The following is a 27,161-nucleotide window of genomic DNA, read 5'->3' as shown; positions in this document are numbered from 1 at the left end:
ATGTGGACGTGATTTAAGAATCATGAACTCTAGGTTGCTGATATTGTTGAATTATGTTCTTCTCCCTTTCAGCAGCATGTGAGTAAGCTAACTACTTTTTTTTTTTAACCTGAATTAGGAGTTATTAACCAAGGAAATATATAAGAATCATTTGAGGAGCTCTTTTAAAATACATGTGTTTGCATTTCCTTCTCAAACCTACTGAAAGAGATTCACCAAGAATGGGGCCCAAGCATGTGTAGTTTGAAAGAGCCATCAGGTGACTCTGATAGGCATCCAGAAGTAATGGAAGTCTGGTTTCATCAGAGACAGTGTAAAGCTGCTGTGATTTAGCTCCACCTGTGTACAGTAACGTCCCAGGATTTTAGTAGCTGTTGCTCCTGTTTGAGCTCACAAACTGCCATTGTGCTCAAAAACATTGTGTAGTGAATCAATATTTGTATATAATTTAATTGGTAGAGACCATTCCAATTATCGTTCTCATAGCATACCTTATTGACTCCTCCAGCACTGATTTTTCATTATAATCCGTAAACATTTGGTCATTTTGGATTAGAGGTGCATCTCCCCCTTGTTGTTTAGAATTACCAGCAGTTGCAGAGAGATTTTATGGAGGATGATCACGAGCGAGCAGTGTCCGTGACTGCTCTGTCTGTCCAGTTCTTCACCGCACCTACTCTGGTGAGTAGTGCTTGCCTTTTCTTTGTAACTGATAGCTGGCACTTCTTGCCTTTTTTTGCCTTCTTAATAGAACTATGAGCGTTTGCAGAGTGATTATGTGACAGATGACCACGACAGAGAGTTTTCAATCACAGACCTCTCGGTTCAGATATTCACAGTCCCTTCACTTGTAAGTACCAAAAGACTAAGAAGAACTTTCTTGTTTTCCATTAATAGAAGTAAAGCCTTAAAGTAATAGAAAACTGAGATCTGAATATATTCCTGAATAGAATACTGTTTTCTTAATGAACGATTGTACTTCAGACTCTTTCAGTCATACTAAAACATGTATCTTTGAATATGTAATCTGGAGGAAAAAGTCGTTTGAATTTAACCTGTACTTTCTCATAGTACTTCCCTCAGGTCTTGAACCAATGAGTTAAAATTAAGCTCATTAGTTTAACAAATCTATCCATTAGAAACAGCATATCGTATATAATCTCACATTTTGAAAAGTCTCCTTTTCCCTACTAAAGGAGGGGATAACTAAGGCAACTGAATCATGACGATTGGGTGATTTTTGTACTAAGTTTCACTAGTTGTTTCAGAAGGCATCACTATGTTTTAGTTCAGTTCAGTAATTAAAATTCATATTTAACAAAAATTTACTGAGCACCTGTTACTTATCAGGCATAGTTCTAGCCTTTGGGAATGCAGTGGTGAACAAAAACAGGCATGATCCTTGCCTTCTTGAAACTTACAGTAGTAGGAAAAACTCACATAAATGGTTAATTAAAATTATAATAAAAACTGAAGAATTTTGTTGTTTTGAGAGAAAATAGCAGAGACATCTGACCTTTTTCCACAGTTCAGAGGGGATTCTCTAGGGAAGGTAACTTTATGCAGAATTGTTAAGAGGAATCCATGTAGAAGAACCAGCACTTGAGAAAATCCTAAAGTAGGGAAGTTCCTATAAAGGGAAGAGAAGGAAAGCTGGTACAGTTGAAGATCCTTGAACACAGAGTGAAATGAAAACAGAAACATAGGCAGGGACCTAATTATGTAGAGTTAAGAGTATTCTACAGTTATTGTATTAACAAGGTGTATGTTCCAGCTTCTTTTTTTAGTGACTGTTTTTTCCCCAGATTACTTGTATGTTCAGCAATATATTCTGGGACAACTGAAGCTGTCTGAAGTCTATTTATCCACTAATGAGATATTTTAGACCAAATTAAGGATTTTTGGTTTTTATATTAAGAGCATTGGAAGGCACTGAAGAGTTTTAGGTGGCACTTAAATCATCACATTTGTGATATTTAGAAGATGATGCTTTGTGTAATTTGGAGAACAAATTGGCAGGGACAGTAGTGAAGGTGGGAAACCTAATTAGAAGCTAATGCAATGATCCAGACAGGAATTGGTGGTAACTTGAACTGGGATCGTGGCAGCGGGTGTGGAAGTTGTGAGAGATATGTAGGCAATAAAATCTACAGAACGGCCATGTGTCGGGTTCAATGAGTGGTTGGCTGTTGGGTTTGAGGAAAAAGTGTAAAGTTGATTCCCAGGTTTCTGACTTGTAACCAAGTAGATGTTGTGCCACTTGCACAGAAGTTTAGGAGAATGAGTAGAACTTGTAAAGAGGGAAAGCAGTGCTTTCAGTTTAGTCAGGGATGAGTTGGAGAAGCCTCAGACAGTCCCACGTGTATTCAAATCTGTGTTTCTCTCCTCCATTGATCCTTTGTCCATTTCTGTGCCATATCCATTTTATTATTTTACAGAGCTAAATCTCCTTTCATTATTCTTTTCCAAAAATTTCTTAATTATTCTAGGTCCTTTTATCTTTTAAGAAGAACTAAAATCAGTTTGTCAATATCCAAAACACATTAGGATTTTTGACTGAAAAGGTACATTGTATTTATAGATAATTTGGGAAGAATTGATATCTTTGCAATATTGAATATCTCCATCTAGGAACATAATGTGTCCTCTTTTATGTTCTTAGTAAAAGCTTCATAGTTCTCTTGTGATGGGTCTTACAGCATTTTTTTTCCCATATTTTAAAACCTAGTGATTTATTTGGGATCAGGTGAATATTGATTTTTTTTCAGTTTTCAGTTTTATTAGGTAGAGTTGTTACGATTTGACTGCACATATACAATATATTGCATGTAAATACATATACACAATATACTGCACATACTTTTTAATTTACATATATGTACTGTTCATTGTTTCTAAGAACATTTAGAGATTTAGCTTTTTTAACTTACATAGTTACCAAAGGAATAAAGCCAACCATGAAATAATAATTAATTCAAATAGATACATACACCCTGCTATTAACATCAAAATTATTTATAATTGCCAAGATACGGAAGCATCCTAAGTGCACATCAAAAGATGAACAGATAAAAAATATGTAGCATATGTATGTAATGGAATACAACTCACACATAAGAAAGAAGGATATTTTGCCATTTGCGGCCCTTCATTCACTCCCCTCCCTGCCCAGGTCTTACACATTTTTAATTAAGTCTTTGTGTTTTATATGTTTGATACTATAGTAAATCATTCATATTTTCAATCTCATTATGACTAACATGTAAGAAAACTACTGATTTTTATATATCCATCTTGTATCTATCTGGTTTTCTTAACATTTTTTTCTAATATTTTGTGTTGATTCCTTTGAATTTCTAGTAATCTGCAAATAATTTTTTTCTGATATTTCACCTTTTTATGTTTGTTTCTTCTCTGACTCCTTTAGTTAGAAACACTAGACAAAGAGCATATGTTATTCATTTATTCAAACCATATTTATTGGGTACTTTTATTAACTAAGGTACTGTTTGGGGCTCTGTAGATAAATATAGCAGTAAGCAAAACAGAGAAAAATCCTTGTTCCCTTAGAATTTAATTTATAGCCTAATTGGGGAGAGACAGATATATAATACTGTTTATTATAAATAAGCATTGATAAGTGCTATAAAGTAGGATAGCAGGTTAAGGGGCTAGAGAGTGACAGTGGAAGGGTCATATTTTATACATTATCAGAAAAAGCCCCTCAGAGAGGTATTGTTTAAACAGAGCCCTGAAGGAAGTAAGGGAGTAAGTGATGTGACCAACTGATGGAAGAGCTTCCTGGGCAGAGAGAACACCAAGTCTGAAAGTTCTGACTGACATCATTGTGCTTTGGGCATTTTGGAAGAAAGAACTCAAAACAGGCTAGTGTTGCTAGACTGAGTGAGGAGGAGAATGGTCCATGGGGACATTGAGTTTGGGAATGGGAGGAAGGTGGATGTTGATAGTGCCAGACCTGAAGGGCCATTGTAATACAAGTACTTACGTAAACAAAGTAAATGTAGAAAAAAAAATACCAAAACTTTTTTTCATTGAGAAAAACAAAAAAGGGGTGGAGGATAGATCTCTGGAAAGTCTAATTTTAAAAAATAGAAGAATTTTAACTTAAGAAGAATCACAAAGAACTACAGATCTTAGAGATATTTGGAAACAAGGCAGTATTAGGACCAAATTAAATCAATGTAATTGGAAATTTGGATGAAATGAATGAATTCCTAAGAAAAAACATAGATTTAATTATTATAAAGATCTTACAAAGAAATCCCCAGGCCCAAAGGCTACCCTGGGGAATTCTTCCAAATGTTTAAGAAAGAAATAATACTATATTACATAACTTTTTCCAGAAAACAGAGAAAGAGAATATACTTGTCAGTGTATTTACATCCTCTATAATCTTGATACCAAAACCCAACAATTAAAAAAAAGAAAATTACCATCTAATCTCTGTCATAAATAAAGTTATACAGATTGAATTAAGCAATACAGAAAAAGAGTAATACATCACACCCAAGTTTGGTTTATTTCCTTAATGCAAGAGTAGTATAACATTTGAGAAAAAAAAATCAATGGCATAGTTCAATTTATTAACAGACAAAAAGGAGAAAAAATATCATATGAGATGCTTTTTTTCCTGAATTAATGATTTAAATTCATAGCAAATGAAATAGGAATGAATTTCTTTAATCTGATAGAGTACCTAGAAACAAAACAAAAAGTGAAAATCCAAAACAAACATTATGCTTAATGATGAATTTGCAAAAGCTTTTCTCCTGAGACCAAAGTTTTTTCCTTAGGCCAGTGATTGCACTCATTTAATTTCCTCAAAATTAACTAATACAGCAAACAAGAAGGAAAACTCTTGTACTTAGCCTGTCAACACCTCCCCTCCTTCAAACCTGAACTGAGACTTCACTGTCTAGGAAAATGAACATAAATTGATCCTATTGACGTTTGAGCTTCTAGGGGCCTAAGTTCTGGCAATGGGATAAGATTTAAGAGTTTTTCAAACATACGTTTAAATATATAGATTTTCTCTTTATCTGATGATCTTAGAACTTAACCTCTACATTAGAATACAGCTTTACTGTATTCTTAGAGTCTCTCTTCTGCATTATTTTGTCTTCTTTGAGGGGACAGTTTGGTGATACTAGTCAAAATTTATAATGTATATACACTTTAACCCAGTAATGACACTTCTAGGAAATTGTTTTATAAATATCCTTGCAACTGTGTAGTGTAGATATTTGTTGCAGCATCTTTTGTGATAAATAGCACAAGACTGGGAAAACCTCCAATGTGTCACCAGTAAGGTCCTGGCTAATAAAGTATGGCATAAAAGAATACTGATGATAGTTAAAAAGAATGAGGAAATTTATATGAACTGATAGGAGACAATCTCTAAAATATATGAAGTGAAAAAACCAAGTGCAGAACAGTGTTTATGTTATCCTTTGGAAGGAAAAAAACATTATACATATCCATATTTATATCTACTTAATAACATTTATTCATGTATTATATATGTATGTGTGTACATATGCATACATGTATATATTATATACACGTACACCATGTCTGAAACTATACGCAAGAATACTACTGACAGAGATTGCCTTCACAAGGGGAACATTGGGAGCTAGGAGATTTAACTTTTTACCTGTTTTTTGCATTATTTAAGTGTATTTGCTTATTCAAATATATATATGTATTTCTGTACATGGAAAGAAAAACAAAAAATAAACTAAGATTAAGAGGAAATCTGGTTTCATACTGAATTCTACAGAATCTGTGATATAAACCTGCGGATCCTAGAATAATTATACCATACCATTATAGGTGTCTAAATGTCTCAGTTAAGGAAAATTTGCAGCCTGGTTCAGATCCCCCACCCTGAATTGTCTTTGAATAATGAGCCTTGGATCTGTCTCCTTACATTCTGGCATCTTTCTTCGTGATATAATTGTTGCTTCATACACGTGGCAATTGGAGTAAGTAATTGTTATTCAGAAATACACAATAATGCATTTATGATATTATATAGCTGTGTTGAAAGGTCTAAACTAAAAGAGCTAACCAATGTTGGTGACTTTTTTTTTTAAGCTTTCTGGTAAATAGTTTTTGGTTACCACATACTCTGATACACTTTGTTGTAGGCTCGGATGCTCATTGTAGAAGAAAACCTGATGACCATTATCATTAAGACTTTTATGGATCATTTGAGACATCGAGATGCCCAGGGCAGATTTCAGTTTGAACGATATACTACTTCACAAGCCTTCAAGTTTAAGAGAGTTCAGAGCCTTATTTTGGATCTCAAGTAAGCTTTTGTTTAGTTATTAAACCAGTTGCAATTTGTAAAATGTTAGTGTTTATTCCTATATTCATTACTGTTTTTATCTTGTTCAGGTATGTGTTAATTAGCAAACCAACGGAATGGTCAGATGATCTGAGAGAGAAGTTCCTAGAAGGATTTGATGCCTTTTTGGAATTACTCAAATGTATGCAGGTATATATAAACTGACACATTTTAAAAGGAAAGCATTCACCTTCCTCCTTTTTTGGTTCATTGAGCTATACACCTTTCTGTCTATGCCATCTTTTTTCATTTTGGGCACATTTCCAAAAGAATAAATTGGATGGCTTCAATTTGGACCAAGAAGCTCCTCTTAATTGAAAACTCTTAGAAAGGTGTGGAATGAATGAGGTCCCAGCAGAGGTTCTGGCATCTACTATTCTTTTGTATTTGGTTATTCTTTTGGTTACCATTAATGTTTGTTCTTTGAGGATTGAAAGTTTTTTGGTTTTTTGTTTTTTTAATATGCTTATGTGAAAGTATTGTCAAGCTATTTATTTAGGAAACAGTAATGTTTGCGGGTTTTTTTAATGTTTCCATTTTTTTTTCTAATTGATATCACATTTATATAATACAGTATAGAACTTTCCCTTCTCTCTATTTAATTTTCTTTTTGGAAACACCTGTGTGGAAAATAGAGTCTAGAAGCAGAAACGAACTGGTAAAGTTAAACAGTTTTATCTTTATAAAGATAAATGACATTTGAAAAAATCTGAGCAGTATCGTTATGATTTCTTTGATAGCCTTATAGCTTTCTTAAGAAAGGAATAAGCAAAGTTAATGTATCATTTTTAGGAAATATTCTAATTCCTGTGATCAATGGTGGTTCATCAATGTTTATTGTAATATTTCTGTGTTTTTTCTTGTGTCTATAGAAACAATGCCTGCCTTGGTCATTTTGAATACTTCAAGTATCCTGTATTTTCTAGTATTTAATCAGTTCTGATACGCCAGGATACTTAGACTAGTTTCTAAAAAGTTACATTCTTTAATATTAAAAGCTGTTTATGTTTTTTTTGTTTTGCTTTCTTTCAATCTCCATGAAAAATTTTAGTTGCAGATTACAAATAAATATAAAAATTATATTTTAGTGTATTATAAAATATATTTATAAATTAGTAACATTTTAAAAGCCAGTCAGGTTTCTTCTAGCAATTTTTTCTAAAATGATGGAGCTAAAAAGGGATTTGAAGGATTATTGCAGTAAAGAATATATTTTTAATGTTTAAAACATGTAGATGATTGCCTCTAAAATAATTTGTTCTATACTGAGATTTTTAATTTATAAAACGTTAGAGAATGTTGTATAGACGTGTCATTTAAGAAGTTGGACTTCTCATACTACTCAAAAATTCCAGTTAAAAATTTTACTTTATATGTTTTTATAATCCGTATATATTCTACATTATTTCTTAAGTTTCAGTGTGAAAGAACAAATGTGATTTTAATTTATTTAAAATCTTTTCACTTCTTTTAAGGGAATGGATCCAATTACACGTCAAGTAGGGCAGCATATTGAAATGGAACCAGAGTGGGAAGCAGCCTTCACGCTACAAATGAAATTAACACACGTCATTTCAATGATGCAGGACTGGTGTGCTTTAGACGTGAGTCTCTTCTGGGGTAGAGAATGGGAGATCAATGGAGGAGAGGCAGAGATAAACAGACTCCTAAGTAAAATGTGAGGTAGTTTGGAGAGGATAGTGGTTATATGCTCATAAAACAGATATTTTCCTCTTTTACGTATACATTCAATAAAAGGTAAAACTCTGAAGCCTTGGAAAAAACTTGGAAAATCATCACATAGAGGAGGATATAATCCATACTCTCTCCTCTCTTAATGTTACTCTCACCTTTTTTTTCCCCATAATCCCATCTAGATTTTGAGCATATAAAAACAGTTTATAAATTAATCCAAAAATGAAATTTTACTATTGGTACATTTGTCCTGTGTCCTAAAATTATTTTGGCCTTCCTTTGGCAATAAAGTCTAGATGAGAGCCTGTGTAAGTTGGGAGGTCAGAAAAGGCTTCCATGAGATCTGAACTACGTGTCTGATCAAAGAGTAAATAATATTCCTGACTAAGGAACTGCTGCATCATGCTCTCTGATGAGAAAGAGTACAGTTGTTCCAGGAGCTGTGAGAGAGCTCTGGTTGGAGCAGAGGTTGAAGGTAGAGAAGTGAACAGGTGCCTGACTTTGCAGGGCCTTTGAATTTTATTCTAATTGAAGTGGGACTCCATTAGAGACTACCAGGCAGAAAAGTGACATATGATCCAATTTATATGTTTTTAAAAATTACTGTGTGTGGAGAATGGATGGAGAGGGGCAAGAGTAGAAGCAGGGAATTTAGTAGAGAGACGTTGGCTTTCCTTTGAGTTACCGGAGATAATCAGTGGCCAGGTTTGAGGGAAATTTAGAAGGTGAAATTGTCATCTCAGTAATAAATTGGACAATGGGGGATGAGGAAAACAGAGCCTAAAAATAAACCCACACACTTATGGTCAGTTAATCTACAGCAAAGGAGGCAAGAGTATACAGTGGAAAAAAGTCTCTTTGGTAAGTGATTTTGTGAAAACTGGACAGCTACATGTAAAAGAATGAAATTGAAACATTTCCTCCTGCCATAAACAAAAATATACTTAAATTGGATTAAAGACCTAAATGTAAGACTGGAAACCATAAAACTCCTAGAAGAAAATATAGACAGAACACTCTTTGATATAAATCATAGCAGTGTTTTTTTGTATCTGTCTCTTAAGGCAAAAGAAACAAAAGCAAAAACAAACAAATGGGACCTAATTAAACTTAAAAGCTTTTGCGCATAGCAAAGGAAACCATTGACAAAACAAAAAGATAACCTTCTGAATGGGAGAAAATATTTGCAAATGATATGACCAATAAGGGGTTACTATCTAAAATATATAAACAGATCATACTACTCAATATCAAATAAACAAACAACCCAATTAAAAAGTGGATAGAAAACCTAAATGGACATTTTTCCATAGAAGACATATGGGTGACCAAAGGCACATGAAAAGATATTCAACTTTGCTAATTTTCAGAGACATACAAATCAAAACCACAATGAGATATCTATCACCTCACGCCTGTTGGAATGGCTATCATCAAAAAGACCACAAACAACAAATGTTGGCAAGCATGTGGAGAAAAGGAACCTTTGTACACTGTTGGTGGTAATGGAAGTTGGTACAACCACTGTGGAAAACAGTATGGAGGGTCTTCAAAAAACTGAAAATAGAACTCCCATAGGATCAGCAGTTTCACTCCTGGGTGTATATATCTGAAGAAAGTGAAAACACTAATTCAGAAAGATTCATGCACCCTAGTTGTTCATAGCAGCATTATTTACAATTGTCAAGATATGGAAGCAGCCTAAGTGTCCATCAATAGACAAATGGATAAAGAAGATGTGGTATATACATATGTGTGTGTGTATATGTATACCTCAGCCATAAAAAATGAAATTTTGCTGTTTGCAACAACATGGATGGACTTGGCGGATATTATGCTAAGTGAAATAAGCCACACAGAGAAAGACAAATACTGTATGTTATCACTTATATATAGAATCTAAAAAATAAAACAAACTAGTAAATATAACAAAACAGAAACAGATTCACAGATACAGAGAACCAACTAGTGGTTACCAGTGGGAAGAGGGGAGGGACAAACCTGAGGGTAGAGGATTAAGAGGCACAAACCGCTATGTATAAAATTAGGAAGCTACAAGAATGAATTGTACAGCACAGGGAATATAGCCAATATTGTATAATAACTATAAATATAATCTATAAAAATTTTGAGTCACTATGTTGCACACCTCTAACAAATACAATATTATGTCAGCTATCCCTCAATTTAAAAAAAAAATGGGGAATGAGGGAAAAGAGATATTGGAGTAACTTTTAGGTTTCCACAGCTCTATAGAGATGTCATTCTCTGAGACAGGACCCTGGAAGAAGGACCAAGTTGGGAAGGGAAGATTGAGTTTGATTTTACCTATATTAATATTTGAGGTACTTACACTACATTGTTGAATTTTGAGGGGCTTATTTAATGTTGTAGAAACCCAGCCTTTGAGTAACATACAGAAAACCCTCTTTTTTAGGAAAAGATATTAATTGAAGCTTACAAGAAATGCCTTGCTGTATTGATGCAATGTCATGGTGGTTTTACTGATGGTGAACAGCCAGTCACATTAAGCATTTGTGGACATTCAGTGGAAACTATCAGATACTGTGTTTCCAAAGAAAAAGTTAGCATTCATCTCCCAGTTTCTCGCTTACTTGCAGGTAAAGCATTTCTCGCGAAAAAGAACTCTGAAACTGTCTTTTAAATTGTTTGTGGTTAATATTTATTGAATACCTACTATGCAATATTTTGAGAGTTTTTAAAAATCGTACTTATTTTTGGTGTTTTTGTTTTGGAGGGGGAAGTAATTAGGTTTGTTTATTTACTTATTTATTTTAATGGAGGCACTGGGGATTGAACCCAGGACCTCGCGCATGCTAAGCAGGCACTCTACCACTGAGTTATAGCCTTCCCGCTATTCTGAGAGTTTTACATCCATTAAGTTGTATAATTATCACAGCCTGTGAGGTGGATATTGTTAAGTTCACTTCACAAATGGAAAGACTGAGACGTGGAGGGGGCTCAGTGTCATGCGACAGGAAAGAGAATAGGAATTTTGAGGTAATTTGGCACCAGAAACCATGTTTATAATGACTGTATCATAGTGCTTCTTCAGACTTCTTAACTACAGATACCACAAGTTTTATTGTTTTACTCAATCCAGATTCAAAGTTGGTGGTGTTATGATTCAGATCAGTGTATCACTGAAGTCACTGCTAATAAATTGAAACCACCCTAGATTTCCCCTCTCTCTGAGCTGTTTCCTGCTTATTTATTGATAACGTTTTTAATCAACAAGTCAGAGTAAGTCCTAAATTGGGGTGATAGGTTTTTTTAATGTAAGTAGTTGATTTACAAGCCATTTACAGTTGGTAGAATATTTGAAGTTTCTACATTGCAGCAGCCAGAAACTCTGAATATGCACTTGTCCATCTCTGCAGACTCTGCAGCTTCCATGTTTCTTGATTGTAGAAATTCTTAGCCTGCTCACGTACTGTTCCCTTTGGTTCCATTTTTAATTCAGAGAATAGAAGTTATAAAGGTAGATACTTTTACTTATGTAGAACTTATAATTTATCTTAAGTGTGTGGCTCAGTAACACATTTACTAAGATGTGAAAGTGGTTTGTGTGTAAGAGTCAGAGATTGTGGAGAGTTGGTATCATTTCTTCCTTAAATGTTTGGTAGAATTCACCAGCGAAACCAAATGGACCTGATGCTTTATCTTTTTTGGTAGGTTATTAATCATTGATTAAATATCTTTAGTAGATATAGGCCAGTTCTGGTTATCTATTTCTCCTTGTATGAGTTTTGGTAGTTTGTGTTTTTTAAGAAATTGGTCTATTTCATCTAAGTTACTAAGTTTGTAGACACAGAGTTGTTTATAGGACTCCTCTCTTATCCTTTTAATGTCCGTGGGATAAGTAGTAACATCTCTCTTTCATTTCTGAAGGCTTTTTTTCTCCCCATTGTTCTCAGTGTTACCACATCCTGCCCATAGACCCTAGTATTCCGACAGTCTTTCAGATTGTTACTGAAATTGTGATGACTTAAGGTAACTTTAGTAGTAAACAAGTAGAACAACAGAAAAGTACCTGGAATGAAATTGTGATTGTAGGCAGAAATCTCTTATTTCTATAACTTGTTCAGGCCGAGTTTTGTTTTTGTAAGTGCTTGGAGCACATTGAACCGTTGATCCTCAGGACAGGCAAGTGATGGCATGGTAGTGTGGGAAAGTTTTCAGCTAGAATGCAGGAAAGTGAGTCCTGTCTCCAACTCAGCCACTAATCTTTCCTGCCTTTGAAAATCTGGGAGAAAGCTGATGCTGATAATTATGTACAGGGAAAACAGTCAGTACTCCCCAAAAAATATACTTATTTTGCCTAGGACTTTACCTCCCTCAAATCTTCTCAGTGTACACTTTGGGCATTCTGTCTCATTTTGTTTGACAAATCTTGGCCTGAATGCTTATAATCTAGTTGGATAGCTAAGTAAATATACACAAAGCCCTTCAACTTGGAGTGTGTACTAATGGAGCTTGAGTGGCAGCTGTTGAGTACAGATCATCAGAATGGGATTCATAATGCATCTCATCTTGAATGAGGAAAGCCTCAGACCAGGCTTGACTAAGTGGCCAACATCTATTGATAAGATTGAAAAATGCATTCTTTGTTTAGACAGCAACATAAACGGGACAATTAATTCTTCACTAACAGAATTAACTAAGGTTGAGCTATAAAAGAGCCCTTTGCAGTTCAGGACATTCTGGGGAACTGAATTCTAAGGTCAGGATCAGTGCAAACCATGAATTCCACAGCCAGTTTCTCTGTTCAGTTGCCAGAAGGCTCTCTTGCTCCCATACTTTAAATGGGAACAAACTTCGTGTGAAATATGACTCTTAAAGTTAGTATAATGTAAAAATTGCTTTGATAGTTATTTATCTGCTTTTGCTGTGTTTGTATGTCTGACATTTATTTCTATAAAAATTGTCAGTTTATGTTGGGACATGTAATTAAGACTCTAGTTCTCAGGGTGCCTTTAAGACAGAGGTTCACGAGCATAACAGTTGAAAACTTTTATGGAGGCAGTTCATTTTATATCTTGATTTGTAACATAAGTTCTCAAAGAGAAACAGAAAAGGTTAGGTGTAAAGTTAAATGAATATTTTTTTGTCTAAATGACTTTCACTTATAGAAATACTTTTTTATTTGTTCTCCATGCAGGTTTGCATGTATTATTAAGCAAAAGTGAAGTGGCATATAAATTTCCAGAGCTCCTACCTCTAGTAAGTAGTACTAACGTTTAAAAGTAAATATTTATTATAAACCTTCAGTTATATAATAAATAAGTCATGGGAATATAATATACAGCATAAGAAATATGGTCAGTAATATTGTAATAATTTTGTATGGAGACAAATAGTTACTAGACTTATTGTGGTAGTTATTTCATAATGTATGCAAATATCAGATCATTACGTAGTACACCTGAAACTAACAATACTGTACATCAACTATTCTTCAATAATAAATAAATAAATAAAAGTAAATACCTCATATGTTCCTTGTACTTTAAATTACTTTGAAGCAAACTGTTAGGGTTCTCCAAAGAAACAGAGCCGAGAGAGAGAGAGAGAGAGAGAGTGGGAGAAGGGGAGGGAGAGTGTGTGTGTGTGTGTGTGTGTGTGTGTGTGTGTGTAGAAAAAGAGATTGATTTATTTTAGGAAATTGGCTCAGATAGTTATGGGTCTTGGCAAGCCTGAAATAAGCCTGCAGGGCAGCTTGGTAGGCTGAGTTGATGTTACAGTCTGAAGTCCAAAGGCAATTCAGAAGCAGAATTTCTTCATTCTTGGGGAAACCTCAGTCTTTTCTCTCAAGACCTTCAGCTTATTGGATGAGGCCCACCTACATCATGGAGAGTAATCTGTTTTACTCAAAGTCTAGTAATTTGAATATTGATTACATCTACAAAATCCCCTTCGCAGCAGCATGTAGACTGGCGTTAATCAAAAATTGGGTACCATAGCCACACACACACACAAAAATTGGATACCATGGCCCAACCAGGTTGACGTATAAAATTAACCATCACATAAACATACCTTCAAATAATTTTCATTTGTGTTTTATGTAAAGCATCTATCTATATAAACCAGTCTTCACAGAGTTGAAATTTTTGTATTTTTTTGTATACACAGAGTGAACTTAGCCCACCCATGTTGATAGAACACCCTCTTAGATGTCTTGTTTTATGTGCCCAAGTACATGCAGGAATGTGGAGAAGAAATGGGTTCTCTCTAGTAAACCAGGTAAGTGTTTTTTAATTCTATGAAGTTTTCAATTCATTCCTTAGCTTCAGTGAAGGTTATCATTTCAACATACTTAGTCATTGAAAGTCATATGTATTAAAACTGTTTGACAAGGTAAATGTAGTATTAAACCAAAAAATTTCTTAGAATTTTTATTCATATTTTGTTAGGAAACAATACCAAAAGTAGAAATGAACTTAATTTTTACTTGAAATCATTTTTAGGACAAAGTTGGATAGTTTAAAAAACATAGTAAAAATCTAAATTGCACCTACTTAAATTGTGTTAAAAGATAAAAGTTCTATTAGTATAGCTCTAAAATTGAGGTTTTAATTTTTAAACCTCACCAAGGCTTGGTATAGAATTTTCCCCCATTTTTGGTAACTATAAACCTCACTGAAATAACTTTGTTAGGAGATCCAAAAAGTTGGCTTGAAAATATGAACCATAGAGTGACTACTATAATCTAGAAATTTCTAATTAATCTCTACTAAGATAATATTAACTGCTGGGGAAACCACATTGTGTATGGTCATTTGTGTGTTCATGCTTACATGCACAAAAGATATGTGACTTTTGGATGAATGGAAAGGGGAGGGAACTGCACAAATAAAAACCTATTTACCCAATATAATTATTTTTTTTTTTAGATTTATTACTACCACAATGTGAAATGCAGACGTGAAATGTTTGACAAGGATATAGTAATGCTTCAGGTAATGAATTACAAGCATTAAATGTAAAGATTGTGAGGAGTTTTTCTTGTTGTTATTTCCACAGAACCCAATCACTTATGATCACTCAAATCTGTAACTCCGGCCTAACCCTACTTACTAAGCTCCAAAGTTATATGGCTAACAGCCTGTAGAACATTGCCATCTAGTTTCCTGGTCCTCTGATTAAAGACCCAAATCCCTTAAATTGATTTTCAAGGCCTTCAGTATTCAACTGTGTTAAAAATACCCTGAATTTGTCATACTCCCTTAAGTCTTAAAATCGGCATATTTATTTCTTTTGCTCCCTAGATTGCCTACCCTATCCCTGTCCTTTTCTATTTGCCTGTTTATCTTATTTTCCTGCATGTCTTAGTGGTTAGTTTAGTGTCACTTTCTCCAGGAAGCCTTCCCTGACACACTAAAACATGGCTATATATCCCTTTTGGCCAGGCCAACAGCATGATGCTTATCCCCACCATATCATGCATAACTCTGGACTGTAGTTGCCTATTTCCTCTTCATCCCTATACTAAATCCTGGCAACTCTATCTTGTTCCTTTTTTCGTCCATTGTACATAGCACAATGTTTGTCACAAAGCAGTGTTTCCATATTATGCTGAATGGATTTGGAAATTAGAAAAAGTTACAAAATGTAAATTTCCCAAAAAAATTATTGGTTCAAAATAAGTTAATATTCAAGTTACTTTAGAATCTATACCAATGGAATTGTAGGATAATTTAATATTTAAAAGCTGTCATTTCAGTCAGTATAGCTTTTATCATTAAAAATTATTTCAAGTTCTTGATAAGAATTTAATATGATGTATTTAAAAAATACCACAAGTTTTATTGCCATACCACGTTTCGCTTAGAGTCCATACACCTGGCAGTGAAAAGAGAACCCTGACATAAAATTTTGAACTGAGTTCGTAGGAATACAACTGATTCAAAGCATTAAAAGGGAAAAGAATATGTGGTTATTACGATGTGTGGGTTTGGGGAGTTTTTTGTTTTGTTTTATCAGCATAGATTCCTGTCCACACTTGTAGCTACCACAAGTAGGGCTTGGGGCTAAATGATTGGTTTTCATCTTTTATTGGAATTGATGAACAAAGTAAGCTGCTTTCTTTTGAGCAAACCAAAATATCTCTCACTAATTGTTTAGTAGCCCTTTTGACCTTCCTCTTTCCCTTTATCTCAAACATTTTAAAAAAAGACAGGTGTCTCCATGATGGATCCAAATCATTTCCTGATGATAATGCTCAGCCGCTTTGAACTTTATCAGATTTTCAGTACTCCAGACTATGGGAAAAAAATTAGTTCTGAGACTACTCATAAGGTAAGAATGTGTATTATGAGACCACAACACATTGTTAAAGAAGCATCTTTCATTCTTCTTGATTATGCTAATTGTCTGAAGTAATACAGTATTCTTATTCTTATCTCTGAACTTTCTCTCTCCCACTGCTCTCACTTGTTACAGGATTTAGTTCAGCAAAACAGCACTCTAATAGAAGAAATGTTATACCTCATTATAATGCTTGTTGGTAAGTTTGGATTGTTTGGAATATTTATATATTATATTGACTTTTGTGATAGCAAGTAGTTTAGAATCTGTACTGTTTCTTTTGTTTCAGTGGTTTCTCAGTTTTGGGAGAAGGAGATTAGAATGTTTTTTCCTCCGCTCTGGTTTCTGTAATGATGGGAGTCACAGCACTGTGATGCTTTGGAAGGAGAGAGTACAACTACTTAAAGCAGGAGAAACTGGAAGATTCATTGTGTTGGGAATAAAACAGGGGACAGGAGAATATAGCAAACAAGAGTAGGATATTTAGGAGCTATTTTCTGTTACCTTATATCTTAGCTGTGTTTTCCTCCATGGTTTTGTGATGCAAAAGTGTCCTCTTGATTTCAGATAATGATCATTCCAAGTTGAAAGAGACCTATGGCTAATAGCTAATAGACACATTTTTTTTTCTTATAACCCGTACTTTCAGTCCTGTCGCCTTAATCTTTCCTATTCTTTTATACTTTACCTTTTCCTACTTCCCATACTATTTGACTCAACAGTCCATAGAGCAGAGAATGCTGGCTGCTGTCAGGAGGTAATAGCAATGAAAGAGGTCTCAGAAGGTGATACCTCACTTGCCACTAGATAGAAGGACAAAGGAAGGCTCTTCCTGCCTCTTACTATGTGGCAGATGGCATGAAAGCAGTTCCCTAGGCTGCTGGAACATCTACCGCTATACCAGTTCTTTACTACATCTGACCCCTTTCCACCTCGTGATCCCATTCTTATAAAATATCAACCAAAGTTCTCTGACCACTGCCTGAGGCATGCACTCATTGGTTGTATCTGAGACCCAAAAGATGATTGGGGGCTGCTCTCACCCTAGCTTGTTTCCCATTGGGCAGAAAGAAATACACATTGTGTTGCTTGGATTATAAATATATATCACATATATATATTTATAATTGTAAATATATATCACATATATATATTTATAATTGTAGGATATATCTTACAATTCTATATCACATGATTATTAAATGTGTGTATATATACTTATTCATTGTTGACAGGAGAGAGGTTTTGTCCTGGAGTTGGACAGGTAAATACTGCAGATGAAATTAAGCGGGAGATAATCCATCAATTGAGCATCAAACCTATGGCCCACAGTGAATTGGTAAAGTCTTTACCTGAAGATGTAAGTACCTACATTTTTAAAAAAGAAAATTATGGAAATTCTTCCCTACCTATCAGTCTAGTATGTGTAGATTTACTTCTCTATACTTTTCCACAGTTCTGAAAACTGTCATTCTAGGACATGTACAACTCTAGTCACTCTTACTAGGAATAATTAGAAAAAGAGGATGCTAGGGACTGGAAGTGGAAAGCAGCATAGGAATGGAATCATTTACAATGAAGCCTTGAAAGAGATGAGGGGACTGAATAAAAGTAAACCTGGTCCTTAGAACTGAATTTATATATCCATTAAAGAAGGATTGTTATAGAGTGTTTAGGACAAAGTTGCCTTGGGTAGAGATAATGCTTTGTAACCTAGAAATATCTACTCAACTGTGTTGAGTAAACTAAATAAAGTTTGCTAGAGTTTTTTTTTTTTTTCCTTCTGAAGCATCCAAAGACTCTCCTTAGCCGTCTCTCGCATTTTAGTGAGTGTAAACTAATATTCACATAGGCATTGATAGGTTAATTGTAACTATTTTTCTTCCCAAGATCTTAAGTTCCTCAGCCACCTGTTTTTCAGCCCTGGGGCTTTTCAGAAACCCAACTTATAGATGGGAAAAGACTTTTTCATTGAGGCTTTTCAAAATGTTTTCCTAAATTTGAGACATATATCAAAACTTTCCTTCTGGGATTAGGAAATAATCTTAATAGGAAATAACAAACCTGTATTTGTTGCATTGTAATACTTCTTTTAGACTTTGTATTATTTCAAACTTGAAAAACATCAGACATCTATAGAAATAGAAGAAAAATAATGAACCCATCCCCAGCTTCAGCAGAGGACCAAGCTTATTTTCTTTATACCCCAACGAATAATCCTTACACCCTCACTGGTCCCAATTTTGTGTAGAATACCAGGTTTACCATTTCATCTATATACAGAATTATATATATCTAAAACAGTGGTTCTCAATCAGGGACTGTAAGAAATTAGTGTAGCTATTTCACAAAATATTGCAAATATATAAATTTTGTTTAAATTTATATGTACTTTGTGTTTTTATTTCATTCCTTTTGAAATCTGTCACCTTTATTCTATATGGTAGTGACTTGTTTTTAGTTACGTCAGTCTGAATGAATGTTAGCTTACCAAATAAGTTTCCTTAATAATTAATTAATTAATCACTATGTTTACTATGGAATCTTCTTCTGTAAAAATCTGAATAATTATATATCTGCTTTGCAGAATTGCTGTATGAAGCTTAATGAGATAAAAACACAATGCTGAGTGCTAGCAGATTAGTATTAACATGAAACACACTTAATTATTTCTTATACCTTTAGGAGAACAAAGAAACTGGCATGGAGAGTGTAATTGAAGCAGTTGCCCATTTCAAGTGAGTTTTCTTTTCTGTTTTTTCATGTTCAATTTTATTTTATACATTAATTTTTCTTTGAGTGTTTCCTTTGTTGGAACTGAGAATAAAATTGTTGTTTTCAGAGCGTGACAACCCATTTTCAAATATATAATACTGAACCTAGGTTTCTCTGACTAGATTTCACTTTTATGATCTAGCCCTAGGCTCAGCAGCTTAAAGTAGCTTTATGAGGATTTTCATTGTATTCAAAATAGTATTCATAGCTGATAGTTTCAGGTAATTGAAATTAACCTGAACGTGAGATCTAAGTAAATGCATTGTGCTTTGTTTCCATTTGAATGTGCCACCTAAGTTGTGGGGTGACCTCTGAATTAATGCTTTCTTCAGTGTCCAGTGGTTACCCAGTCAATAAACTAGTATATCCCCTTAAAGTTTTTGAGGCAGTTTCTTAATCCTGCTTTTTCTTTGCTCCTCACTGCAATGCCAGTGTCTTTATTTTTGTTGACTTAAAAACTGCATATTTTTAGAGAAAATATAGAAAAAAATGTAGAAAAGTTCTCTAAACTCTAAAATTGCACCTACTTTTTTTCACTTGGTAGAACTTATCACAGACATCTTCCCACGTCAAAATACAGAAATTAATATCACTTTTAATAGTGTTCAACTGTTTGGAGATGTCATAATATGTGTAACCTATTTCTGTTGTTAGACTTTAAATTTTTGTCACTACCATGACCATCATGTTCACTTGTTTACTTATTTATCTGTTTATTTAATGGAGGTACTGGGGATTGAACCCAGGTCCCTCGTGCATGCTAAACATGCTCTACGACTAAGCTATACCTTCCCCGCCACAGTCGCATGTGATGATTTGAATCATAGTCAATCTAGCATGTCTAGCTAGCATGAATAAATTCAGAGTGGACATGATGGATTAATTGGATGCATAAAGCTTTGTCTGTAGATTACCAAATGAATCCACAGAGTGTAGTTTCAGCTTACACTTACCAGCAGCATATGAGATATAAGGATTTTTTTCCCCTTAAAGGAAACCTGGATTAACAGGACGAGGCATGTACGAACTGAAACCAGAGTGTGCCAAAGAGTTCAATTTGTATTTCTATCACTTTTCAAGGGCAGAGCAATCCAAGGTAATTGGGGAAATTAAAAGTGCACTGGAAAGTGGTTACTTGGGGTCTTTTTGGTTTTGTTTTATTTTTTTCTAAACAACTTTTATTGCTTTTCACAGATTGAAAAAGGATACATTTTTATTGTAGGAAATTAGGAAAATATGGAAAGGTATTAAAAAGAAAGTATAGATTACTTATAATACCACCACTTAACATTTGGCGTTTTCCCCTGAGTATTTTGTGTATAGTTATATAACATCTGTATAATTATATACATACCCACACATATATAATTTTACATATTTAATTGGCTTTTGAAGACAGATTGTCAACCTGTATTATAATCAGTTAACCGATTTTACACTCATTTCAGAATTGCTAGTACTTAACAGTATGCTTTTCCATGGTGATATATGAAATTTTCCTGATCATTCTTAGCTAGTTAAATTTTGACTTTTAGCAGTCTACTCTTAAAAGTAAGTTTTCAATAAATGACATGAAACTTAAACATAAAGTTTTTGTTTATTAGTTTGTGATGCATGAAGTAGAACTCAGATGTAAATAAGTTTTTTAGTTTTGGTTGGTACATGTTTTCCCTGCATTTTAAATCAAGATAGAATCCACGTGGGGGAATTCTTTTAGGGGAGGAGCAGAATTAACCTTGATATCAATTTGAGGGAAGTATAAAACTAAGAATAAAAATCTCCTAAAATTTAGAAGTTAATATGACAAAGGTTAATTTACATCAGTAGTTTTGGGTATTACGTTGGTTTGAGTTACTAATTCCCTGTCCAAATTACATTCTTTTTTATTAGGCAGAGGAAGCTCAACGGAAATTGAAAAGACAAAATAAGGAAGATACAGGTATTTTTACTCTTTTCTCCAAATTTCGTGTCAGTCTCTTACTTGTTAAACATTATTTTCTGTTGGAGGAGAATATAGCCCAATAGTAGAGTACATGCCTACCATACATAAGATCCTGGGTTCCATCCCCAGTATTTCCATTAAAATAAATAAATAAATAGATAAATCAATAAATAAATCTAATTCCCCCTTTTCACCCTCCCCCCAGAAAACAAACTTTTTTCTGTTGACAGTGATGATGATCCTTGGTGAAGTGGAAGATTAAAATACAAGCTTTCTGAGTGAACATTTAAAAGGCTAATAAATATGCTAATATAGACATAGTCTGTACTGAGTCACCTCTGGGTTAATGGTTTTATTTCAGATCTTAAGACATTTCTAGGGAAAAAACTTTCCTTTTTACTGCTGCTGTTTATGTAGTTGGTTTTATGCATTTGGCTGACCTTGAGAAGTAAAATATAGCTTTAAGATGTCTGTTAATGAATATTCTTTGAAGGCTATTAAAATTATATAATAAAGGGATAGGTTTTTTGTTTGTTTTTAAGCATGTTCTACAAAAGAAGCCAATAATAACTTTATTTTCAGCACTTCCACCTCCAGTTTTGCCTCCATTCTGCCCTCTGTTTGCAAGTCTGGTTAACATTTTGCAATCAGATGTCATGTTGTTAATCATGAGAACAATATTGCAATGGACTGTAGAGCATAATGGATGTGTCTGGTCTGAGTCCATGCTGCAAAGGGTAAGTTTGAAGATACTTATTATTTATATTTTGGTGTTTTTGTAGTAGAGATGAAAATACAAAATACTCTTGTTAGTATCTATACACAGAAAACAGGATAAAACTCAGAGTTACCTTAATTTGAAATAAAGTATTTTGTTACTGTTTCTGTGTCTGGCTATGAAAATGAGAGCCTGGCAGATTTTTTATACTACATGGTTGTGATTACCTTGATCCTATTGGCCCATCTGCCTCTCTGGTTGGTCCTGATATGTCTTTCTTTATGCAGTACTCTGATACTTGTAAAGTACGTTATCTTTGCTTTGTTTTTCACTTAATTCTCTTTAAAAATCTGTGAGTTCATTAATATATGTATTTTGCAGTTGAAGAAATTAAAACTCAGACTTATGGTTCTACAGCTTATAAGTGGCAAGTCTAGAACCTTCTTTGTATTTTACTTTATAGCTTTAATGTAAGTCATTCATAAATTATTCTTGCATTAAATCATATAATACCCCTATGATTAGTTTTTCCACTGTATAGATGATGAAGGCAAGTTTCAGTGAGATTCAATTAATCTTGTCCATGTTACCCAACTAGTAAGTAACTTAATAAAATACTCAGTTAATAGCATTAACCTACCCTGTGCCATATTCTCTGCTAGGCATTCTTGTATACAATAAAATATTTGTAACTCCCAAAACTCTAGAGGGAAGCTGTTTTTTTTTCCATTTTGAAGGTGATAAAATTAGGCTCAGAGGGATTCCCTTAAGGCATGTAGTTTGAAAGCAGTGAAGCCAGAATTCGTATGAAGGTGAACCTTTCTCCTGAGCTTTCCTTGCTGTTCTCCTTACCGTCTGAGCAGGCTCAAGTGTCTCATTGGCTAAGGTATTTGTATACTTAAACCCCCTCCTGTTTATAAACATACACTTACAATATAAAAGCATGGAGTTGTGGTATACTAGAGATCATCAGTATTATATGAGCAAAAGATCTGTGGGAAATGATAGAGAAAAAGAGTGAACATTACTTATGTATATATTTGCTTTATGTCATTCAGGGTAACTTAGTTCTACCAAGTCTCTGACAACCACTGTTGCCCTGTGTGTACAGAAAGATACAAGGACACCACACACATAACTCCTTCAAAAACTGGGTAGAAGGATAAAGAACAATAAAAGTGCAGATAGATTCAGTATAGTTAAATATTTTCTTAGAAATCTGTTAAGGAATTTTTGGAAGATATGCTGAACATTTTTCCAAATGCTGTGGCGTTAGAAATAAAAGTGTGTCTCTTTCTGAGATTAATATTTTTAGTCCTTAGAGAAACTGAACTAGGAGTATTATAGATAGATAATTACATAATAGATGCATTCAGCTTTAATTATTTGGCTACTGATTCTTAGATTTGGTGGTTTTTAAGACTGTTGTGTAAGGGTGGAATAAAATTGAAAATTTTTGTTATATGGCTGTCTGGTCACAGCTGTTAGTAATTTAAATTTACCCTAAGAATTTGCAGTTGAATTTTCTTCCAAGCTGAAACAGAAATTTTTGTTTCCTTGCTGAGAATTCTGTGTTAGAAAATGAACTTTAAAGAGTTTGAATTTAACAAAAATTAGTACTTTGAATTGTTTTTATTGCATTTAATCTTTAATAGTTTGATTTACCTTTTTTCAATAGTGAATTCTGTTTTATTATTTCTTGTAAAAATATGTACTTGATTTTTGTTTTACTGAAAGTTACAAAACATACTGTATTTTAGGTGTTACATTTAATTGGAATGGCACTACAAGAAGAAAAACAGCATTTAGAGAATGTCATGGAGGAGCATGTAGTAACATTTACCTTCACTCAGAAGATATCAAGTATGTATACACTTTTTACTAAATTAACTCAACATATCAGTGATTTTAAAATGTATATAACCTCTTTCATTTGGTCATATAGGTTTTAAATATATTGAATGTAAATTTCTGAGGCTGTCTGTATTCACCTGTGTATTAAAGGTACTATATCAAATCCTAATAAGTACTTTTTTATGAAAATACTTGGGGCTCACACAACTTTGAAAACAAATTTTAATTCATAAACAGAAAAAACTAATGAGGAGTCCTTAGTTTGAAATCAGTATAGCACATACATTTAAATTCTAGGATATACTTTTAAAAATACAAAGTATGCTGTTAGAATTTCACTTTTAAATTATTTCTATTATAAAAACGTAATGAAAATTTTTAAATTACCTATAGAGGATTAGATTGTCAATTTATATAAAGTAATGTGACTTTTTTTAGAAGACCAAGGAAATGTTTTTTCTAGCTTTTTATTATTAAAATTTCAAACATACAAATTGGAAGGGTTATACAGTCAACATCTGTATACCTACTACCTAGATTCAGTAGTTAGTGTTTTGCTATACTTGCTTTATATTTGCACATTTTTTGGAACTGCTTGTTTTAGATGTTGTAGTATTTGATCTCTAAAGAAAAACTTTTTCTTTGTTAATTTTCAGAATAAGCAGTTGGTCTAATAGTTACCTGCAGTGTGGTGGCAACAGAAATCTTTTTTGTTTTGCTTAGGGGGTTTTTTGTGGTCTTTTTGATTTTTAATGTTACTCATTGGGTTTTTATTCATTCATTATTTTTATAATCAGTTTAATCAGTATTCAGTTTGATGCTCAAACTGTGCCAGTTTTGGTCAGTGGGAGTCTATTAAATTGGCTCTGTGTCTTTTTGACCCAACTCCACTAGTATCGGAGCATCACCTTGCTTCCTGGCACAAAAGGTGTCCCAGGCTTATCTTGTACTTTCCCTGTTCCAGACCTGCAATTTTTTGAAGTGCTTAAATGGATTTATGGTGGTATAATAGGAGTTTATGAATTCCTTGATTGGAAAGGATTATTTCTATAACTTTGTTTAGTGTCATGGTCTCTACCATTTCTTCCTAAAAGATAATGACTGTTAGAATACTAGGTTCTACTGGGAAGTGAGGAGGCATAGTCCTGCTAAATCTCTATTTTTCCCTTTTTGCCCTCATCCTGGTAAGTGAGAGGAAGAGTCTTCCTCATGAAGACTTTATTCTTGGGTGCCAGCCTTTCCCTACTCTTTTCTCTGCCACTATTTCTTTGGATGGATTAACATTGTATCTTCTGCCCTGTTTATCTCCAGTGATTTTACTTTGGGATAACCAACACAGAAAACTCCCTCATGTCATTTGATTTCAGGTTTTCTTTCACTTTCTTTCTTTCTTTCAACAATTATCATTTTCTCTAGACAGTCCTCTTATTTCTCTTTAAACATTTTACATAGTTAAAACAAACTATTCAGAGTCAGATCTCTAATCTGTAGCCCCAGAGTTTTAGATCTGGAAGAATATTAACAGATCACATAGTTCAATTTATTCCTCTCTTAGAAAACAGGAACATTTTGCCAGAGTGGCAGCACTTAAATCAAGAAAATGAATAATTGTACATTTCCAACTATAAAACTAAATGAGCTGGTATTGGGTTAAATGTACTCTTTTGACAGTATGGACTTGACATTTATATCTTTTTCTCAAATAAAGAATTCATAGACAATTTTATTTTATTTTGAATCTAGATTTTCATTAAAGAAAAAGTCAAAACAAATAGATAAATGTGTACGCACATGGACCCCTGCAATCCTAATTGATTTTCTTAGACTTATAAAATCTCAGGTAGGCCTTTCAGCTGGGTTTTTATTTCATTTTGCTAGAGTCTGTGTTATTTGGTGGGAGGTAAAAGAATTATACACAGAAAACTATAAACCATTAATGAAGGAAATTAAAGAAGACTTTAAAAAATGGAACAATATCCCACGCTCTTGGATTGGAAGAAACAATATTGTTAAAATGGTCACACTGCCCAAGGGAATCTACAGATTTAATGCAATCCTTATCAAATTACCCAGGACATATTTCACAGAACTAGAACAAATCATAATAAAATTTATATGGAACCACAAAAGACCTAAAATTGCCAAAGCATTACTGAAGAAAAAGAGGCTGGAGGAATAACTCTCCCAGACTTCAGACAATACTATAGAGCTACAGTCATCAAGACAGCATGGTATTGGTACAAAAACAGATATATAGACCAGTGAAACAGAATAGAGAGTGGGAGAGGGAAGCAAGGAAAGCCACTGTGGAAAACAGTATGGAGATTCCTCAAAAGACTAGGAATAGACTTACCATATGACCCAGGAATCCCGCTCCTGGGCATATATCCAGAAGGAACCCTACTTCAAAAACACACCTGCACCCCAATGTTCATAGTAGCATTATTTACAATAGCCAAGACATGGAAACAGCCTAAATGTCCATCAACAGATGACTGGATAAAGAAGATGTGGTATATTTATACAACAGAATACTATTCAGCCATAAAAAACAACATAATGCCATTTACCCCAACATGGATGTCCCTGGAGAATGTCATTCTAAGTGAAGTAAGCCAAAAAGAGAAAGAAAAATACCATATGAGATCACTCATATGTGGAATCTAAAAACAAAACAAAACAAAACATAAATACAAACAAACAAAACATAAATACAAAACAGAAACAGACTCAGACACAGAATACAAACTTGTGGTTGCCAAAGGGGCAGGGGTCGGGAAGGGACAGATTAGGATTTCAAAATGTAGAATAGATAAACAAGATTATACTGTATAGCACAGGGAAATACATACAAGATCTTATGGTAGTTCACAGAGAAAAAAATGTGACAATGAATATATATATGTTCATGTATAACTGAAAAATTGTGCTCTACACTGAAATTTGACACAACATTGTAAAATGATTATAACTCAATAAAAAATGTTAAAAAAAAAAAAAGAACCTAAATGATTTAATATTGGGTTAAATGTACTCTTGACAATATGGATTTGACTTTTATATCTTTTTCTCAAATAAAGAATTCATAGACAAATTTATTTTATTTTGAATCTAGATTTTCATTAAAGAAAAGTTCAAAACAAATAGATAAATGTGTTTGCACATGGACCCCTGCAATCCTAATTGATTTTCTTAGATTTATAAAATCTCAGGTAGGCCTTTCAGCTGGGTTTTTATTTCATTTTGCTAGAGGCTTTGTTATTTGGTGAGGGGCAGGGGTAGTAATTAGGTTTGTTTGTTTATTTTAATGGAGATTTGGCATTGAACACAAGACCTCATGCATACTAAGAACACACTCAACCACTGAGCTATACCCTCCCCCACCCCCCTTAGAGGCTATATTAAAATAATCATTTGGTATAAAACATTAGTTTTGAATGATTAAAGCATTCTAGTTGTTAACTTGTTTG

General features: G+C 33.7%; 1 protein-coding gene across 8 annotated transcripts in view; it reads left to right on the top strand.

The window, feature by feature from the left end:
- The window catches only part of UBR2 (ubiquitin protein ligase E3 component n-recognin 2), a 117,608-nt gene that overhangs the window by 41,844 nt on the left and 48,603 nt on the right, over positions 1 to 27,161 (top strand). For 6 of the 8 annotated variants that reach the window (XR_012062138.1, XR_012062140.1, XR_012062139.1 and 3 more), the window contains exons 11-26: positions 752 to 850; positions 6,174 to 6,337; positions 6,427 to 6,526; positions 7,852 to 7,980; positions 10,509 to 10,692; positions 13,254 to 13,315; positions 14,228 to 14,338; positions 14,989 to 15,054; positions 16,271 to 16,393; positions 16,538 to 16,601; positions 17,638 to 17,762; positions 19,088 to 19,140; positions 20,171 to 20,273; positions 21,068 to 21,116; positions 21,702 to 21,856; positions 23,598 to 23,700. Coding sequence is in view for 5 of the 8 variants with exons in the window: in XM_031688558.2 (XP_031544418.1) it covers positions 752 to 850; positions 6,174 to 6,337; positions 6,427 to 6,526; positions 7,852 to 7,980; positions 10,509 to 10,692; positions 13,254 to 13,315; positions 14,228 to 14,338; positions 14,989 to 15,054; positions 16,271 to 16,393; positions 16,538 to 16,601; positions 17,638 to 17,762; positions 19,088 to 19,140; positions 20,171 to 20,273; positions 21,068 to 21,116; positions 21,702 to 21,856; positions 23,598 to 23,700 (1,690 nt within the window). In the remaining 3 variants the exon portion in view is untranslated. Of the gene's footprint in view, positions 1 to 582; positions 682 to 751; positions 851 to 5,856; positions 5,918 to 6,173; positions 6,338 to 6,426; positions 6,527 to 7,851; positions 7,981 to 10,508; positions 10,693 to 13,253; positions 13,316 to 14,227; positions 14,339 to 14,988; positions 15,055 to 16,270; positions 16,394 to 16,537; positions 16,602 to 17,637; positions 17,763 to 19,087; positions 19,141 to 20,170; positions 20,274 to 21,067; positions 21,117 to 21,701; positions 21,857 to 23,597; positions 23,701 to 27,161 lie in introns of those variants that run through there. The other 2 variants (XM_006202000.4, XM_031688561.2) reach the window with 2 other exon arrangements.

This window comes from Vicugna pacos, chromosome 20 (genome assembly GCF_048564905.1).
Source record: "Vicugna pacos chromosome 20, VicPac4, whole genome shotgun sequence".
NCBI classification, from domain to species: domain Eukaryota; kingdom Metazoa; phylum Chordata; class Mammalia; order Artiodactyla; family Camelidae; genus Vicugna; species Vicugna pacos.
This window is presented reverse-complemented; position numbering and strand designations above follow the sequence as displayed.